This window comes from Odontesthes bonariensis, chromosome 3 (assembly GCF_027942865.1).
Source record: "Odontesthes bonariensis isolate fOdoBon6 chromosome 3, fOdoBon6.hap1, whole genome shotgun sequence".
Taxonomy (NCBI): Eukaryota; Metazoa; Chordata; class Actinopteri; order Atheriniformes; family Atherinopsidae; genus Odontesthes; species Odontesthes bonariensis.
Window position 1 is genome coordinate 25,477,224 of NC_134508.1, and position 21,398 is coordinate 25,498,621.

A 21,398-nucleotide genomic window follows, 5' to 3' on the forward strand; every position below is an offset into this window, starting at 1 on the left:
TTTTTTTTTTTTTTTTTTTTTAAATCCATTCTTACTGTCACTGACATCAATGCAATGTGTTGTGCCTGCTTTTGGCAGGATTGTGCACAGAAATGATGTGTTCATAATTCAGAAATTTCCCAAACTATACAAACCAGTGGTAATAGGAAAATATGTCAGTTAGAGGACCAGCAGAGTAAACACTAAAGCTTTGTGAACTGTGTGAACGGAACGGGTTTTTCTCCCAGTTAAAAAGGGAGGTTGGGTGTTGGGTGTGGGGTGGTCAACATAGTCACGAATGCACTGTACCATAACTAAGAGAACTATCTAAAAGATGATTAGGGTAATCATTACTGTAAGGGAACTACACAGATAATTCTTGTTCCACAAAGACACTTTTATTACATTTTTGTTCAAGAATTCACAATTCTCAACAATTGAATCACTTAATTTGCATCCTCGTATTATAAGTCTAGTTAAAGATAAAATTCCGCTACAGCTGCAGCAAAGATAACAGAGATGATTCACATTGCACAATTTAAGTTTAGTCAATCGGGAAAGCAGAGCATGGTAATATGAAGGTGTGGAGTAAAACACACATTGGAGCCTACAAAGAGCAGTACATATGAGCCACCTAAGGCCTGGCAGAATATTCCAGCCTCTTCAACATGAACAACGCAGGCAGGTGGTGGGGTGGAGGATGGTGATACAATAGCCCCAATTCTGTACTCAGCCTTGCTTAAACCTAGATCCCAGCATTACTTCAGTGGTGTCTAATCATGTTATGCTGAGAAAAGCATCTTCCCAACTTCTTAGGCAGACCTTTCAAAAGAAACAGTCTGCACTGAATTCAACAGTTTGTAAACTTGTGATAAAAACATGATATTAAACAGCTGTTTATTGAGATTCCTTTTTGGGCATAAAATAAAATGACAAGGATAAAGACACAACTGATGAATGGGATATCAGTCTCACAACATTTGGTATAAGTTTTCGCACACAGCTCAGGAACAGGACAACTGATGGCCTGCTGTAATTGTGGGCTTTTACATCATCAAAGAGGGCTTAATAATCACAACTGACAGGAATACAAAGCCTGGACCTCTAGAAATAATTTCCATGTCAATCTTTGTCAAACTTGGTAAACTTCAGACTTAAAATTAATCTATTCATTTATCAAACAGCATTTTGTCTTGGGAAGGTAGTATTTTCTTGGTCACACTGAAGCAGTTCCATGCGGCGCCTTTTCTGATGTTGAGACTTCGTGTTGAATGCATCACATGAGCTTGTACCTGATAGTTGGTACTGTCTCACAGTCCTCATCTTCTTCAAAAGAGGGGATCAACTCGAGCATCTTCTTATGAGCAGGGATATCCGCCTTTGTTACCATCTTCACCAATTCAGAAACGCTATAAAAAAATGTCCACACAAAATCATTTTTTATCCAAAAAAATACAGGAAACAAATGTTTGTTGTTTCATGCAAGAAAGGCAATCTCAGGTTTTCTTTTTTCTCATTCTCATCATCAGCAACTTCCATGATTTGACCAGAGCTTATATTGAACTGATCCCATTAACAAGTATTTTCTGTCCATTTGCAAACCTTTGCAGCAGGATATCTCAGTTTGGTAAATATGCTCAGCATCTGCTTGTATGAGTAACTTTATATTTCTGAGCAGTTGTAGAAGCAACAAATGGTTGTCTTGTGTATAAGTTTATTAACACAAAGTACCTGTAGCCCCTTTAGCAGCCTTTTCACTGAGTGTAACAATAACATTTGTACTAAAATTAATTAATTCATCTCATGCAAACACAACACAGACATTTGAAACATTTTTCAGTGATGGATTAGCATAGACTTTTATTTTCAGTTTCCCTGGAAAGCCAACAGCGTACTGGGCTTGTTCATGAAAATGTTGTCTGTGAAATGAATCCAAACATTTTTCAGACAGTGTTGCGAGCCAGGAAAAACAAACTACGTCCACTGGCTCAAAAAGCTGGGTCTTTAAGGAAGCTGAAAAGGGTCAACTCTCCCCAAAGACACGCCTCTGAAGCAAAAATGGTACAAAAATGTACCATGCTCTGAAAAGTCCTAGCGGATCACTTGTCCCTTGTGGCGTGACAACTTTCGCTTTTAAAGTGCTTGTGATGGATAACGTGCACGCTCACGCTCCCATTAGAATGCACTGCCTCAGAAGAAATCCTGCATTTCACTAACTGATGTGTGAGTGAAAAGTTGTAGAAATAAAATAAATAAAGGTAATAATACATAATTTCAACAGTGCAGAAACATGGAAAAGTATACAATGGGAACTTTAAAAATACAGTGCACTTGTCATCTGATTGGCAGGATTTCACCTAACATCCGGTATAAAAACCGTCCAAAAGCATTACACTATGCACACACATAATGTAATGTATAACATTCTTCATAATAATCCTTTTTTAAAAGTTCTTTCAGTTTTTGAGCCCTTCACTCCCCTTTCAGTGGCTCAACACAGGAAGAACGGGGTGGGGAGAATCCACAGGATGTGGCTACTGGAGTGTGCATTTGTCATGTAGAGTCTGCTGTCCACATGGCCAGCACTCTGTCCGTCTCCCCAGCAGCTTAATCTAATCACAACACCAACTCCCCTGAGACTTGAGTGTCAAAAACAATAAATCCATTCCCCCCTTTTTTTTTATAAGTCCAAAGACCATTTGGACAAAAAAAAAAAAAAAAAGCCAACTTCATCCTAATTAATTATCATATGTAAACCTTCTGGTGATGTATTTATTTTTCCTCTCTCCGAGGAATTAAAACATACCCTCCAGAGTATATTCAGCTGTGATTCAGTCTATTAAGAAGTGACGAAGAGAGTTCACAGCTTGAGACATCTGAGTCATTTCAAACACCCTTAGGCTCTTTAAACCTCTGCAGAAGTATACAGGTCTGAACAACATAGCTTCCAAGATGCAAAAGTTCATTTTTTTTTACTCTTTAACTCTTGTCCTCAGCAAGCAGAATGAAACCTGAGGAGGCGCCTCAATCATCTGTGTTCAGTGAAGCGTGTGTTTGTGTCAACAGGCTCACTCCTCGTAGGCTCAGAGGAAACACCTCAGCCTGCCATTAGTGTCTAAACAAACGAAGGAACGCTGCTTATTTGTGATTTGTTGTGTGCGAGTCTGCAGGAGTGTAGCCATGTGCAAGGCTGTACTGCATTAACTGGACTTACCACTTTTTCAGCCTTTCCTCATGTCCATTGTATAAGATAGCAGTTCCATAGAAAAGACTGCAGACATTCAAGTCACACTTTTCCTGTACAAAGACAAATGTTTCTGTTAAATTTGCAGTACAATATTGCTTATTGAATAGCCCCACAATTTCCAGTAAGGTGTGTGGAGGAAGACAGACACTGAGCATCACCTCATTGTCATTAATACCATCCCTGTTTCTAAACATGGTCATGGCAGCATCTTGCTGTGCGAATGCTTTCTTCGGGCAGGGGTTGGGAGACCAGATAAGGAAGAGGTAGATATGGATTCAGAATCATTTAAAGTCATGCTGAGTGTTTCATTTCAACAAGACAATGAACATACAGAGTCAAGGCCTGAACTGAGTCAAACATCTCTGGGAAGACCTGAAAATGACTGCGTACTAGTCCCGTCCAAGTTTGTAGAAGCTTGTAGAATCAGTCCCAAGAAGACTTGAGCCTGTGATGCTGCTAAAGGTGCCTTAACAAGTACTGTGAAAGTGAAGGGTCTAAATCCTAAAACAAACTTGATATTTCAGTCTTTTTAAAAAAGAGTCTAAAATGTAACAAAAGATGAAAAAATTTGGGAAAAGTCATGTGACGCTGCATTTGTTAAACACAGAGGCGTAGACCAACAGTAAAGCTCAGAGTTCATTGAGCCTATATGTCACAGAAAAATGTATGACTTGATTTTGAGCAACCACAGCATTCCTATCTGCAGCGTAGCATCTTACCAACCAGGGCCAATTCAACACAAGACTCAAAATGAGTTTGAGCCTTGAAGAGAAATCAGTTCCAACTGTCTGTGGCCAAACTGCAGACGAGGGAATGGTAAGTATTTAGCCTGGTTTGCTGTGTGTGCTAGAGTGAGCTTTCAGCCTATTTACTGCATGCTCTCTCATACAGTGAAACAACACCAGTGTAGACGGACAAACTAAGCGTCCGATTGTTTTGTAAAATCTAAAAATTTCCACGGGGCCTGTAGCCAACGTATGTCTCCATTTTGAACCACTGAGACAGTTTCATGGCAAAAAAGACAAAATAATGCTTCATACATGTGTATATTCAGTTGAAAGTTGAATTTTAGTTATCAAAGAAACAATTTTCTAAGTTACTGTTTTAAATGGCCCTATCATTCACCCATCTACACCCATTCTTTGTCATCCATACAAACTTTGTTGCAAGAAGAGAAGTATAACATCCGTGAAGTTTTGAAAGGCAAGTGTAAAATGGCCAATCATTTAAACAATGGACATTGCACTGTGTGCCCTGGTGGAAGTTGAGCAGGTTTAGGAAATAAAAGTGGAAAACATTTTTAAAAAGAATTGTAAAAGTGTACTCAGAAGAACTATGCGTGAGCAAACATCGTTTCCTTTCCCTACCTTAATGTACCGGAGCAGATCTTCCAAGGTCATTTCCTGCTGATCGCTGCGTCTGCCCTCAACCAGGAAGTCATCCCACAGGGTGAATTTCTTTCCTGCAACCTGTTGATAGATGTGTTACATAGTTGCACATTACACACTTCAAGACGCACAAACACATTCAGACCAAGTTGACAGAAGAAATACTGCTTGCGTGAAAATGTCTGAGTGCATGACAAGAGCCTCGGACCGCCGAGGCCAGAGCGACTGCGTTTTTCATCTCTGTCTTATAAACCAGCTGAAAACAGTCAGAAGACTCAAACAAGCCACCGTGAGGTCAAGAGGGTGCTTCCTCAAGTGTGACAGAGTGACTTTTCCCCCCTATGGTGCATCTTTGAGAATTCTCAACGTTTTACAATTAATGTGTACAACTAAAAATCTATGCAGGCATCAAAAAAATTCAAGAATGTTAATAAAACCCGCATCACGAATGTGTTCTTCTAGGCAGTGAAATAACAACAAATGATTATTTTTTCCCTGCAGATTACACTTTAAGTCGGTGAAATTGGAACTCTAAGTACCTATTTTTCAGCCCTTATGTTAAATCTTCAGACACATTCTTAAATGCAAGACTTTTCAGTTTTTTTCTATATATATATATATATACATAATTGGTTTTGTATTTTTGTACTTGCACACAAGTATATAATTTGCATAAAATAATAAATGCACATTTTGAGCATAACATTTTATAGTGAAGTAGGAAAGTAGCATCAGACTGGGATATAAAGATTAGTGGCGGTTTCTCACACGTATGAAACGAGACAAGTCTGTAGCCGTGTAGCAGACTAACAATGATGTTTAACATGATTCTGATGTTTAGCAGGTACAATACATCCATCATCTTTATTTAACTTTTTAGTATGCTAATATCTGCTTATTAGTGCTAGACATACATTTAGGACTCATGAAATTGTAATTAGTTTTACAGGTATGTAGTAAATGCAAAATACTGGTTTAACTTACAGCTTGACCAGAGGATGCTTTTACTATAAACTCAAAGTATTCCTAAAGGTATTACCATTCATCTTAAGAGACACATGTTGAACACTGGAAGCACAAGAAATCTAAATTGTCTTCCAATTTAAATGGCATGTATTCTGGGATATTCCAACATCTCAGAGAGAACTTTGTCACTTTTATAAATTCTCTAGTAGATTATCATAGGCGGGTCATATGAGGACATGGGGTGAAACACCACTCTACTGCTCACTCACAATGTAAAGCAATGTTTTTGTGTTGCCCTGGTGTGAGACGTGATGACTGTTGGGATGAGTTGCTCATCAACACCAATGGTCAAATTACTCCTAATTATAGGATTTTTAGCATTTCTGATAGTACAACATACATAGGACAAAGTTTTTATGGGATCATTATCACACATTTGGCAACAGTTTTTCGCTTCTTTAAGCCATGCTACAAGCTGCATACAATCATTAAGATAAAACGGAATGTGCCCAGTCAAGAGCCAAGATTAAAAATGAAGCCTAACAACATGTTCAATAATTGATAGGATTTCACCAATTTAAACAAGTAATGGCCTCCTCCAACTTCCGACACTCCACTGTCATCCTAAAGTACTGCCATCATACCCGACATATGTCATGAGATCAGATATATGACCCAACAATTATTCAACATCTACAAGTCACTACACCTACAGGATCAACTTCTGAACTCCAAACACGGACACAATACAAACCCAGGCACCCAGACAGACTAATGTAACCCCTGCAAATATAAACACATCTACCCTAAACAACATAATCCACACATCTAAGACCTACGAAAGAAAAAATATCACCTGACTGAAATGGGTCAGAATTCCTCACATGCAGAAAATAAGTCAAAATATGTCGCCTGGTCAGACGACTGCTCACACACAGGCACTGTCTGGCAAGAGAAGTTGTGAAGACCAAAACTTGGCTTGAGTTGTGAATACCAAAACCCCAGCTGAACCTGGGTCCAATTATCTCTGCTCCAGCAGCCATGGGGAACGTTTCGACCAGCACAAACTACTCCTACCACTTACTCGGTTTGGGGTTGTGGAGACACGCTTGAAGCATATTTCTCCCCGTGTTTAACTGGGTGTCTATGTGCTTTGTCCCAGTTTTCAGACAAAGGATATTTTGCTTGCAAGATACAAATCTTAACGCTGGTCTGTTGCATTTTTTTAGATGTGTGCACAGAGTTTTATGAGAGCTTAAAACATTTTGTGGGCAAAACAAGCCATATCCTAAAAATGCACATATGCAAGAAAGAGAATTCTTCTCAATGGTCTGGCAAAGGCAACACCTTTGTTGGACAGCAAGATGGACCTTATTCTTGAGTGCTCCCGTGCCAAAAATTTTCAAGAGTGCTTTTGTGTGTAGATGCTGATTTTACACAATGCAAAACAGGCGTGCAGGCTATTTTTACACCCTCCTCCCTTCCTCTAGCCTCTGGCAGGAACCTGAAGCAAATCAACTTACATATCAGTCCATATGCATAGTGGCGTACACTTGACTGACTGCTGGAAACAATTACAAATGGTCTTCAACGAGCACAACTACTACGGTATAATTTTTTTTATGTCCCCACTAAACAGTTGTCTTTGGGGGAAGACAAGAAATGTGAAACAGAAAGCTGCTTTCTCTTAGGGCTCCGTTGAGCCAAAAGTGACAAATTAAAAGCTCACACGCACTTTTCTGCAGCAAATAACATACAGACAATCTCCCATTGGCAGTTGTTTTAATATAGTTGATTTAATAAAACAGATGCACTCAAGGTAAATACTGCAGCTATAAATAAGTTCAATAAAAAGGAAGAGCTATTTTACAAATACTATATTCATATATATATATAAACACAGCCTATCCAATTAAATTTGGGAAAGGTAGTTGAGTTTAGTTTAAAACCTCAGTCTTAGAGGTCACCTGTTATATAGAGAGTGACAGAGACTGAAAAATCCCTACCAAGTGCTGATTGGTGGATAATCACAGTTATCTGCTCAGCTTTGATGTTGGAGTTTTCAGCTTGAATAAGGCAAGCTGAGATTTTTCTTGTGTCCTCAAGGTACTGTAAACCCATTAAAAGCAAGTCTCCACTGTGTCTGGAAATGAACATTAAATAAGAGTTATGGAACCAGGATGCAGTGTTAAAGAGAAACATGCTAGCTGAGAAGATATTAAACATCAGGAACTACAAGTCTATTGTCCCATTACACTCTGCAGATTCTGATCTCTGTTTCAACATAAAGTAAAGCTGGCAGTCTTGATTCCGGGTGCCTGAGCTGCACTGTGTTTGACTTCTGAGGATAAGGATGAGACAAGCCCTCACTTATGCTGTACTAGTTTGCTCTATGAGTTCTGATGTTGGAGGATGGCCAATTTTTTGCGCTATAGTCTGTAAAACAAATGAAGCGTTGAACTTCCCCCGAAACTTAAAACAGCTACTCTTTCCAAAACAATGCTGGGAAAAAAACTGCTTCTCACTACTGTAATATCTGAATTGATGCAGTTGAAAATCTCAGACAACATCCCTCCCATGTAAACCGTCCTTACTGTGCAGTTGCATCAACTTCAGTCACAATCTAGACACAACATTACCGTCACATAACAGCTGGATAATTAAAGCTGTGGCCTGAAACAGTTGCAGGCCACAGCTTTAATACTTCATGACTCTTTTTTTCTTCCTTGTTTCACCAAGGCTAAAAAACAGATCCTAAATTCTCCACTGACCACGAATAAACGCTGTGCATGTCATAAATTCTCTTTCCCTTTGTGACATTTTTAGATTTGAAGTTCTCCAACAACTAACATGAACAGCCAGAAATGAAGGCAGCTTCCTCCTGTTGACAGGAAGCCTAAAGAGCTCCTGGCCTCTTCCTGAAAAATCTGAACGGAGACAGTGATTTGCATTATCTTCAAATGAGCCGCATGTAGTATCAAAACAACTTTTGAAAAAAAAAGTAAAACCATATATGAAAAGGAAAGGGAAAGGACATGGGCTTTTTTTAAACAGCTCACAACACAAAATAAATCTGCTGTGGAACTAAGTTCTGCTGCCCAGAATAAGCTGCAAATCATCTTAATTGGAGAAACAAGTGATTATTAAATAGGTGACTCAAGAGAAAAAGGTTGTCTTATATACATAAAAAGTGACTGCATTAAGTGTTTATTTGATCTTTTTTCAAAACAGTAAATGGTAAGTACTATTAACCTTTCAAATGATGTAGGGGAATGTTAAATATAAATTTCTTTATGTTTTTAATTTTAATGAACAGTTATATAAGGTTAACACAATATATATCATTGTATGATTATCTCTGGATCGCAGGACACAAAGAGACCACACTAGGGAAGTTAACAACATATGACCTGTTGCATATGATAACATGAGCAACTCACTGATGGAGTCCAAAAATAGATGCCTCTGCTGCAGATATACATGAGGGGACGGGAATGCAGTGAGAGGAAGTTCAGCTTATGAACCAGATAAAGAGTCAGACAAAAAAAAAAACTCTGACTAAAACCACACCAGTGGTCACATTGCACAGGTCATTTAATTTGGAACAGAATCATGTTCACAATGTGAATTTTAAACTTGCCCTTTAAAACAATAGAGCACTTCTTGGGACAGGAAGCTGAGAGCTTTCAGCCCTCCTACTTACAATCTGCCACAAGAAATATCTTTGCAGAGGCACGTTCCTGTCTCAGTTTCATTATCAAACCAGAATTCCAACAGTGGAAACGTTTTTACAACCCACTGTGGCTAGAGGCCTGTTCCTTCAAAGGGAACTATTTTCCTTTGGATGGCTTCAAAGTGAGTTAAAGGGGAGGCATATGGAGGATCTGTGTGGTCTCTTTAGATCATATTTTTTTTTTATCTTAATCTCTTGTAGCTTCTCTTAGCTTTTCCTTCTGTAGACATTCTGGCAACCTAAGACCTCATGTCAAAGATTAGGCCTCAAATGAGCCTTAAAGCCTAGCTGCATTTTATCATTGCTGACTACTGTATGAACTTTAAATCAGAGAATGAGCATATATGCAACAGTGGTTATTCATACATTGAACTGATGAATAATGGCTAGTGCCCCTTTCTTTGATAGATACCACTCAGCCAAACTGAGCACAACAAGACCAAGAGCATTCAGAAAGAAGTGTTTCATTAGGGCCCAATAATACTCGGTGGCAGAGGTGCAAGCAGCACCATGTGCCTGCCATTTGTTATATTATGGTACTGCCGTGAAGCCTTTTTATAGGTAGCATTCAGAAAATGGAGCAAATGTGGAGCAAATCTGCATGTGCAGAAACACATATTTCTCTCATGCACTCTATGAATCAAGCCTCCAGGGTCACAACACATTGGCAAGTGCAAGCGTATGTGCAGAATAACATATCCCCTCAGATGATGACTACGAGATTATTTAGGTTTCACATAATCACTTCATTTATCGGAAGCAAAAGTGGACAATCAATTTCCTCTTTTTTTTAATTGACTTCGCTATCCAATACATCAGCAGCACAGAACCAATGGTGATGCGCAGTGATGAAGCCGATAAGATAACAACATCAGCAGCTGGAAGCTCTCAGCTGTAGATCTGGAACTGTTCCATTATTCTGTTCCATTATCTTTAGACAACAATCACCAGTGTTCAACAGAAATTTTCAGTGAGACGAGACACTTCTGATGGCAGATAAGATTAAAACAACTGTATTGATTATCTTAAAAAAAACCTCTATTTAGCAGCTGTCAACCCATGTCTTCAGAAACACATTTGGTTTTAGTCTTTGTTTTCTTACAAGGGGACAGTGGTACTGTTATGTAAAATGTGCCCTTTGTCGAGTCGGGAGTGTCATCTGCTACTTGATCACTATTGATCACCCATCTCTGTGGGCTGAAGTGAAGAACCAGATGGCTGGGACCTCCAACTGCTAACTCAGCTCTCTGCAATTGATAAAACCCCAGAAAGCTGACAGGATATTGGTCTTATTAAAAAGTGCCTGTACACGAGAGAGATTCCAAACCAGGCAATAAGTAGTAAATCTAAGTGCATGCTTTTAAAGCTAACTTGTGGCACGCTGCTGCGGAGTTGAGGAGGAGCAAGGAGTGGCAGCTCTGCAGAGTGCAGAGTTTGACACGCAGACTAAAAGCAGCCCGTTGCTTTTGAAAGGCTTCCATTGACGTGTAAAACAGCAAACAGAATCTCAATGTGATTGTCTTTTAAATGAGAAGATAACAGCACTCCACCTGACTGAAAATGACCTCAGGCAGAAGTACTGAGTCAATAAAACCCTGACAAATGGGCCTCTGACATGCTGGAGCACGTAGAGACAACAAATGTTGGATAGACTGCAGCTGGAGAGCAATAGATGAACATAAAAATGGATTCTGCTTCATTTACATCTAATTGTGACAAATGCAGATTTTTACTAATGCACTCGGAATGATGCTTATAATGCAATTTGAAGCCCAGTACACACATGAGGTATACATAAACATATGTAGTAGATACTATTCTAGTTACATTTATCATACTTCATCACCATCATTTATTTTTTTTTTGGGGGGGGGGGGTTATCATCTACATACAAAATTAATGAATAAAAAAAAGAATCAAGCACAGATAAATCTAATTACTTTTAATATTGTCTTTGAGGGAATAATCCATTTTCATTCAAGGGGGGGCAATTATGGTTCCAGGGTACATTCTGTATTTGCAGATTTTCATTTCACTTTATAAAAGCCTTTTAGTTCTTACTGTGCTATAGTTAAATCAATTTCAGTCATGATCAGACCATAACTTTTTCATTTCCATTTCATACTGAACATATTCTAAAGTGTAGTACTAATAATTAATTGGTGGCAATAATTCTGGCCAGGACTTTCAGGGATTTTAAGTACACACAGTGTTTACTTTTGGTATGTCTTACTGAAATCGGACACTGCTCTCTGCAAACATGTCAATGAAACAACAATATACAGATCTCAACTCCAATCTGCATACCCTTTGTTGCTACATTCTAATTTGCAGCATTGATCTGATGTTTAAAAATCAAGGGTCACGCACTTTGGTCACGTGATGTGACGGTGCGTGTGAGATACAATGACCCAGCTGTCCCATGTGTTGGTCGGCGGAGCCAGTTATTGATATGTGTAGGTCGATATGATGTCCTGTTCTTGTCAATTGTTAGTAATCTACAAGCTCTTCGGGTGTTAGACACAATCAAATAAGACTGGGAACACATGAAACTGTCACGTGGCTCAGTTAGGATATATTGCTTGCTTTCAAGGTGAAATATTTGAATTCGGAAAACTATTGTGCATCGTACTGGAGCAGAGGCATTGCAATCAAACAGGATAAATTAAGCAGCAACCATACATGCAGTGATGTGTAGCGTTGTGGATGTTGTTCGGCTGACAAAATAGTGACAAAGTAAACCATCATCTGATGTAAAAGTTGTATAAAGATGTGCAATTTAACACTGGCTAAAGGTTTTGAGCATCAAGTTGTTTTAGATGCCAAACGTGCTCTACTGTGGCCGCAGTTTGAGTAGCTGTCAGCTTTCCCAGTCACAACACCTCCGTGACTCTTATGCACATCACACAACCCAACTTAAAAAAAAACAACTTATGTTCCTTTAGGCACTGAAATCTTTCCAACTTAACTGTTGTAGCCAATCGGCGCATGAGTCGCAGAGTGAGTGCAAGTCAGGTGGAGTTTTCAAAATTTTAATTGTTTCATTCTGTTGGTGGCAAACCGAAAGCTTCTCCGTCTGTTTCTTCTTATTTACAAACTGCTCTGCTGCTGCAAACCTGCTCATTACGCAGACACACTAATTGTGATCAACAGCATGTAGTTATCTAATAAATCGCAATTAAAATTCTCAATCGTTTTCCAGCCCAGGTTCTTTTTGATACAGTCTCAGTCAAAATGGTGTCTATGGCTTAAGGTAGCTTCCATGTCATAAGACCATATGACTACATCTAAGCAACAGTGACAACAATCACTTTTAACCAATATGGAGACAATGTTGGCCTGTCGTTTTGTTCAGCACTTTTATCCTGATTCAAATATCTTTTTATCAGATTATTGGAATGATTTCCATAAACTATGAAGAAAAGAAGAAAGACATAATGCAATGCCTGTAGATGCAGAAAATGGATGCCAAAGTTACTTGGCATAAATCTAATACAACTAACGAGAACCATGGAGCCCATCTTCTGCCTCCCTCAGCGCTTCACTGAGCCTCCAACAGGCACAAATAAAAGACTACATGACAAACAAATAATGGGACAAACAATGAATGTGAACAACATTAACGTGGTTTCATTTGGGTTAGTTGTACCAGTTTTCATACTGTGTTTTGTTTTTTTGTTGAAAATATCACCACGTCTCTGTTTTGGTTGAATGAGCCAAAAGAAAGAAAGAAACAACGCTTTCTTAGGTACATTCAATATTCCCTAAATCTATCAGATTAGGTACATTTAACACTACAGCAAAGAAAATTATAATCTAAGAATATTTTTTCTTCTAAGGAAAGAGCTATTTCAGTGGTCAAGGAGAAGTACAAGTCAGAGCGTCTGAAGCAAGTGGGGATACAAGAAGAACCCATCAGCTTTTTTGAGTTTATGAGCTGTCCTACACTGTCCACTACGTAAAAGGTCTAGAAATTTAGTCCGTGTCCAAATGTTTTCTCACTCACGCACTAGCTCCTGCCTGATGCCACATAAATAAACACCCTTTCTACAGACATAATATTGCATCTGATGACACAAAGGGGGAAGTAAAGGTCAATGAGGAATTGAGGACGATCAGTTACAGAACAATGACGCATAGAAAGACATTTGACTTAATAACATGAGGGCAACCAACACAATACCAACAAATAAAGCCTGGAAAACAACAGAAGGCACAAGCCATACATGTTGATCACAGATTACTCATTATCCTGCAAGCACTATTCGTGTCAGGGTCTTGAGTTACAAACTGCACAATGCACTCTGCACCCCTCTGGGAATAAAGAGGGCCTTGGATCATGTTCACCCTGTTTCTTTACTGGCACAGTCCAAAGAAGCCAACACAGATTTAACCACATGTGAAGAAAGCCTCCCCTTTTGTTGTTCTCCTTCTTTCTTTAAGCCGTTCTCTGTTATTTGTGCGCCAGATGTGTGACCTTCAATTATGCAAGTACTCGCATCACAAATCAATTGACCACAGTATTTGTTTTTAACATTTGCAACAACAAATTACCTACAAATTCAAACACACCAACTTGTTTCTGTTTAAAAATGCACACGTTGTAAAAAAAGAGCCTGGGGCTGAGGATCACATAAACCCTTCCTCATCCCGATGCTCTGCAGAGCATTTAGCAAGAAACATCACATTGAGCTCTCTGGGAAATCTGGTTTCAATACACCGCTTCCTGTGAAGGCAGGAAACAGCAGTCTTCTTCAGGCAATTAACAAGGAACTATTGTGTGCACTGACCTACGAGTGGCTTTCTTTGGACCAGGAGCCTCGCCTCCAACCCTGTTAATTCAATTAGAGGCTGAGTGGGTAAGCTGTGGAAGAGAAGCATCGAGGGAATCTGAAAGGGCACAGACTTATGACCAGGGTGCAGAGGGTGTGTGTACACATGCATGAAAGAGGGAGTTTTCTCTGGCACAACACCAGCAGCCCTCACAACAGACAAGTAAAGACAGCATACACTGGTCCAGAGTGTTGGGCAAGCTGCTGCACGGGTGGAAGATTGACTAATTTAATACCCAGCTGAAACATGTCCTCTTCTCCTTCAGCCTCGGGTTATGTTTCTGCGTTTTATTGAAGCTGCAGCTCAGTTACAGCTGCAGGAGTGTAGCATTCATTAATCTTTCCTGCTCTTAAAATATCCTTTAATGTCCTATGAGGTTTTGTTTTCTGGAGTAACAGGGCATGCACTGTCTGCACTGTTTGATGGGTTGAACTTAACCCCACTTAGTGCACTGCTCCTTTCAACTGCTTGTGCAGCTAGTAATCAAGAATCCATCTAGAGCAGAATTAAAATCTCCTCATCTTGTCACTTTGGGTCCGCAGAACAAACTAAAAGCACTGACATATCATTTGACAAAGTTTATGTGGCTATTGTGTGAGCAAACGATCGTCTTGTATGAAACAAAGTTCACATTCACAGTTCTGCTTGGGATTTATTTTCACAACTGTAAACACTTCAGGGTGACACATGAAAAGGCTGGACTTCATGTAAAAAGTAAAGTGCAGCAAAGTGTGTTGTTTACTGCACATTCCGGCAAGCAGATTAAGAATCCACACTTATCCATAATGATGACTGTTTTTGAGAGCACATGCATGTATGCGTTCCACAAATATGTGGACAGCGACATACGGGCCAGCAGAACACAATATGATCCAGCAACAGTTATCGCCACACAAGCTCTTTAACGGTGAAATCTCTGGAGGATCCCCTGCTCTGTTCACACACAGGTTCATTCTGAGATTTTCCAGACTTAGGACCGGGGTGATGGCAGGCTCAGCAAAAAGAATGGCAGGTCTGAGTGGACACGTTCGTTCTTACAAGCAGCCCCTCTTGAAAATGTCTCAAAAATGTCATGTAAACTTTGTATGTTTGATAGTTCAAAGCCCTCTGGAGCCCTGAGAGCCATTGCTGAACACAGCCGCTATCAGACATGTCTAATATCCGTCTGTCCTGTGGTATTTTGTATTTATCAATATACTATTATTCTCAACACAACATTACGGTGCATGGTCTAAAAAACTGAAGCTCTTAAAATCACATTTAGGCCTTCCCACATATATTTGGGTACAGGTTTTGTGTCTTTATATTCAACCATTTGAGACATTTTATTCCTTGTGAGCACTCCTTTAAACATTTTGAAAATACACAGGTAAAAAGTCCCAACCCTTTTCTTCACTTTCCCCCGAAGGCACGCCTCTAGAGTACATGAACGCGCACGAGCACGAAGGTGCACGAGCGCTGTTCTGACAGCAAGCATTGATCGTTGCCGTTTTTAGTATTTAGTATTCAGTTTATGCTAACTATACGTTTAATAATGCTAGGTGCTAGCCAAGCTGGCTCTAGTTTACCTTCTTGCCAAGCTTCTGGACGCGTAATTCGTTCACGGAGCAGGGTACGCGCACAGGGGGAAGGAGGGGGGAGCAGATTGCAGTTTGATAGACGGCATCAATATCCAATCATTGTGAACGGTCCGTTCACAATGATTGGATACTGTTTTTCCTAGATTGTACGTTCTAGAGGCCACTAAAACTTTTCATATTTGTGTCAAAACTTTTAATTAATTGGTTGCAATGGGGGTGTGAAGAGTATTTCAAGCAATATGTAAAAAAATGTTCCAGAAAAAGATCCCCTACCCCGCCTTTAATGTTTTGGCCTGTAAAACATAAGGAAGAAAACTTTACTACAGAATTGCAGCGTTGGGCAGACAAGGACAGCCTCCTGTTTTATTCACATATTTCTACCCCCGTACAGAGATGAGCAGCAGCTGGGAGAGCCAGGCTAACTTCCTATTTTGGGAAACAGCTGCTTTAAAACAACAAATTCTGGAAAATGATTAGGATGGTGGGAGAGTGAGTAAGTGAGTGAAAGGCACAGAGCTAGAGGAGTACACGCAGGCAAACCTAAAAACATGTTTTCCATAAGCCACGGATCACAGCAGTCACAAATATTTTTGTTCCTTTAAAGCTGTGACAGGATAGGTTATATTGTGATGGCAACGCTCTGATGCGGCACACCCCACTTTGGACAAACACTGGGTGGGACATGAGTACTATCAGAGAGATGAAGGTGCTGTTACTTGATATTAATGAACTGAGACTGATCTCATAAGCGGAGGGGTTTAAGTCATTGCAAAAGTAAGCTGAGATCTTGATACTGCATGTCTGATCAGTGATATTCAACAGCTGCACGTCTGCTGCTTCAAAAGTCGGCGACTAAAACACACTCTAACCTTTTAGAGAGATAAGAAAGTAATAATAACAAGGATATTGCTTTTCTTTCTTTCTTTTTTCTTTGCTGTAATATAATTATTATATTTAGAAAAAAATCATATCTTTACCTTCAATTTATCAATTTTAGTACAGTACACAAAAGTAGTAGTAGTAGTAGTAAAAAAAAGAATCTTTAAAGTATTAAAACAGTGTCAACATTAAGTAATCTCTTCCAATGGTGACATAATGTCTAGACCACAAGTCAGACACTGAGGGTGTTTGGAGTACTGGAAAAGACAATATATGTATATACATATATACATATATATATACATATATACATATTTCAAATCTAAATGCTTGTCTTTTCCAGTATTCCAAATATCCTCTGTGTCTGACTTGTGGTCTAGACATTATGTATAAATATATTGTATAAATAGGATGAACATAACTTCAAAATGAAAGCTGTATGAAAGTAATATTAATGGCTGAGTCTGAATTTTGCTTATATAGACAATGAAATATACTGTAGAGATGGAATTCTTACTAAGTTAAATATACATACTGTAGAGCTCAAAAACAGCAAGACTTCTTTTAGTCATGTTTTCAGAAAGAAAGCGCCATTTTCTATGTGGCTCAAGAATTACATGCGAAAAGGGGATTATATTAACAGAAATGAAAACACCATAAAAGGTTTTAACTAACCATGAAAACACAGGACTAAAACATTTTCTTTCAAAGAAATTAGAGCATGTCTCACATAGATGCCCAGAGGTTTTGCAGTTATGCACATCTGTCTCTCACACACCCTCAGAGAGAGTGGAGTATTATCACAAGTGTACTCCTCATTTAGGAGAACCCAACAGGATTGAACTGACCTAAAGAATTTGCACAAACTTGCTCCTCTGATGGTGATGTTCTCTGCTTTGACTTCTCTCCAGAATGAAGAAATCCTTGAAAACGCATATTTTCACAGATGTTGGCGGAGGCTGGTTCCGAACAATCTTACATGTCTAATCTGCCTGTACCTCCAACTAAATGACGGGGCACTCGAAAACATACTTTACACCAGTGGTCTCAAACTGATCCGTGAAAGGTGAAAGGGCCGGTGTGGCTGCAGGACTTGTTTCATTCAATCAACTGAACTGTCTGCACTGAAGGTCTTAACCAGTTCAGTTGATTGAATGAAACAAGTCAGCTGTGCTGCTGCAGGGTTGGAACAAAAACCTGCAGCCACACCGGCCCTTTTAGTTTGAGACCACTGGTTTATACTGTCTGACTTGGATTATGTCAATTACTCCAAAGTTCCATTGTGCTTTGGGAATGTGGTGTTTCACGCCAGCAAAATTGATCAGACACAAATAAATAATGCAGGCGTGCAGAAACGTGAACAAGTTCACAGGCTAGGACTTTGAGAACACCCGTGTCTTTGCATTTAAGGAAGATTGTCTCTGTCGTCACAGCTGCCATTTCTGCAGATGCTGCACCTTTCCCTCCAACCAAAGCTGAAACCAGATCTACACTGTCTCAGAGCCCCCTGTCACTGCACCCTCAAGTTACACAGGACAGAGTTACCCCACTTGCTGACACACAGTGACCTTTGCCTGTCAGAAGTTCAGTGCCCCAAGAGAGAAGCTAGTGAGTTTTGGGTCTAAATATCTGATTACCCTGAGAAGTGAGCTACAGAAACAGGCAATAGGAACTGTTAGGGGGCTGCAAAAGTAACTGACAGGATATTTTCAAAGACTTGACCCAGACGGTGACCAACTTCAGCCAGATGTTTCTTTACATCTTAATTAATACAGCACGACAGAGCCACTTTGTGACTTCTCAAACTTGTTAGAACATCAGGGAAATGGGGGGATCAGACACAAAAATCACTCTCTCTTGACAGAATAAACCCCACCCCTTTTTTTGTGTCTTGGGTACAGTTGCCTTACATCCAGTAAATTTATCCAAACACAGAGGCAAGCCTGGCTCTGTTTGTGCCTTACTTGCCCTAAAATATCCTGAGGATTATACTGAGCCAGCTAAAGACTAGGCTTATACGCAAGAGACTGACAATAATGGGCTCTCATTCTGAGAGCACTCCTTCATGACTTAATGCTCTCCACCCAGAGAGGAAAGGCATACATTTATAAGAAAAAGTCAACAGATTTATCCTCAAAGTGGACAGGCTTAAATCATCAATGTATGTACAGTGAGGGTCTGTCCGACTTTATGAAGTGCTTTACTCAGGTCCAGTTGGAGTGAATGCTTCATAGATCTCATCCCTACAGCCATTAACCGAGACTGCCGGCGGTTGTAAAAGCGTCTACTCACTTCGAAGTCTGGGGGTCGGCTGGGCAGGGAAAGGACAAAGTACTGTACAGCCAGGTTGAGGTAGGCAGTACGGTAGGAGCTGATCTTCTCGTGACCCTGAATCAGTTTGAACAGCTCCAGGCACATCAGGCCTGCCACTGCGGCTGTCGTAGTGGCTATGGCAGGGATAATCCTTCCAGCAATGCGCTTACTCTGTGAAGGAGACAGTGAGAAGTTCACTTTTAGGCAAGGCAAGGCAAGTTTATTTGTATAGCACAATTCAACTACAAGGCGATTCAAAGTGCTTTACAGATACATTAAAACAGTAGAAATAAAAAGCATGATTTAAATTTTAAACAAAAAAGAAAGAAATAACAACATAAAATCAGTAGTTAAAATGTGATTAAGTTTTGAAACTCAAGCTTCAGATTTGGAGCTTTATTCAAATGCAGCTGAAAATAGGTGTGTCTTCAACCTGGACTTAAATACACTGAGTGTTTCAGCTAAGCTGAGGCTTTCTGGGAGTTTGTTCCAGACATGTGGAGCATAGAAGCTGAACGCAGCTTCTCCATGTCTGGTTCTGACTCTGGGAACTGATAAAAGACCGGATCCAGATGACCTGAGGGGTCTGGAAGGTTCATACTGGGTCAGGAGGTCACTGATGTATTTTGGTCCTGGACCATTCAGAGCTTTATAGACCAGCATCAGAACTTTAAAGTCTATCCTCTGATGGACAGGCGGCTAGTGTAAAGACCTCAGAGCTGGACTGATGTGGTCCACTTTTTTGGTCTTAGTGAAAACTCGAGCAGCAGAGTTCTGAATAAGCTGCAGTTGTCTAACTGACTTTTTAGGTAGACCTGTAAAGATGCTGTTACAGTAGTCAAGCCTACTAAAGATGAATGCATGGACTAGTTTTTCCAGGTCCTGCTGACACATAAGATCCTTTAACCTTGATATATTCTTAAGGTGATAGTAGGCTGACTTTGTTACTGCCTTAATGTGTTTTTCCAAATTTAGGTCTGAGTCCATCACTACACCCAGATTTCTGGCCTGGTTGGTAGTTTCTAGGTGTAAAGATTGAAGTTCTGTGGTAACCTGTAATCGTTTCTCTTTGGCTCCAAAGACAATTACCTCAGTTTTGTTTTTGTTTAACTGGAGAAAGTTGTGGCACATCCAGTCATTAATCTCCTCAATGCATTTACCAAGAGCCTGTACAGGGCCTCGGTCTCCTGGTGACATTGTAATATATATCTGCGTGTCATCTGCATAGCTATGGTAGTTTATTTTGTTGTTTTTTATAATCTGTGCCAGTGGGAGCATGTAGATGTTAAACAGAAGAGGTCCCAGGATGGAACCTTGGGGAACTCCACATGTGACTCTTGTGTGCGCAGATGTAAAGTTACCTATTGACACAAAGTACTTACTGTTCTTTAAGTATATTTTAAACTTTAATGCAGGTCTTGTAGAGCTTATGCTATACACAGCCATTTTGATAACGCTATTTATGATTTTGCAGATTTACTACACACCATATCTGTTTAAAAATGACACCATACTTCATATAGCCTTGGTATCATGAAGGTTTGTATGATTTGTGCGCTGTATGTTTGGAATAAAACAGTATGTAAACAGGGTTAAAGGGTGACTAAGGGTTGAAGTTATTCCCCAGTGAGACGCACAGGAGCAACTCTCTTTTGTCTCCTCTCACTCTACGGGACCCTCCCCTCCATCTGTCTTGGCGGTGTGTGTCTGCGGCAGCGGCTGCTACAAGGCCTGGCTCAGGTGTCACCTCCCAGGCGACAGGTAAAGTGCTATGATTAGTTTTGCTCTAGGAACAATAGGTGAGGAGGCTGTTTCTGTGGCTTTAGGGCAGGTGTGTGAAGCACCAAGTAAAAACATGACCCCAGGGGAGAGGGGGTAGGGGCTGCTGGTCTACTTTTTTCACCCTCATCTATATAATCTTTCAACTCAGCGTCATCTGTGACACTTTCCTGTAAATGCTTCACTGTTCAAAGAGATCTGTTTAGATGATGCACATGACGTAAATATTGACCTTGTGGCGATCAGCTGCAGGGATGTCGTAGTTCTCTGCTCTCAAGTTCGATGCAGCGACAATGTAGTCTATGTGGAAATTGCTGTCATCATCCTGTGACACATGGGATTGTAAAGATACATAAGCCTTTATTATTAAACAGAACAAAGCTTGACACACAAGAACAATGTCAAATTTATCATTAGCGTAATATCAGCATAATATCAAAAGCAAATATACTTATTGGAATGAAAAGCCCAAATTTAGCTTCATAAGAGGTTTAAAAACGCTGCACTCAGGATTAACTACATAATACTGTAAGTTCCAAGGAAGCTAGATCAAACCATGTCCTTTGAAAGTGACCGCACCAATGATGCAATGCCCTCTTTTTCAGCTTTGCCTGCTTTGTTGTGTCGCTGTGGTCACTGTGTCAGAATGCAGTGGAAATCATATTTCTGTTGTGATCGACATAGACAGTGAGGTCATGCCT

At 39.9% G+C, this 21,398-nt stretch overlaps 1 protein-coding gene across 1 annotated transcript in view; it reads right to left on the reverse strand.

Annotated features, from left to right (window-relative positions):
- Window positions 1-354: 354 nt before the first annotated feature.
- The window catches only part of uba7 (ubiquitin-like modifier activating enzyme 7), a 35,037-nt gene continuing 13,993 nt past the window's right edge, over window positions 355-21,398 (reverse strand). The window contains exons 20-24 of the mRNA XM_075461236.1: window positions 20,930-21,022; window positions 18,898-19,089; window positions 4,594-4,695; window positions 3,194-3,276; window positions 355-1,388 (exon numbers count right to left, since the gene is read on the reverse strand). Coding sequence (XP_075317351.1) covers window positions 1,256-1,388; window positions 3,194-3,276; window positions 4,594-4,695; window positions 18,898-19,089; window positions 20,930-21,022 — 603 coding nt within the window. The 3' untranslated portion in view covers window positions 355-1,255. The remainder of the gene's footprint in view (window positions 1,389-3,193; window positions 3,277-4,593; window positions 4,696-18,897; window positions 19,090-20,929; window positions 21,023-21,398) is intronic.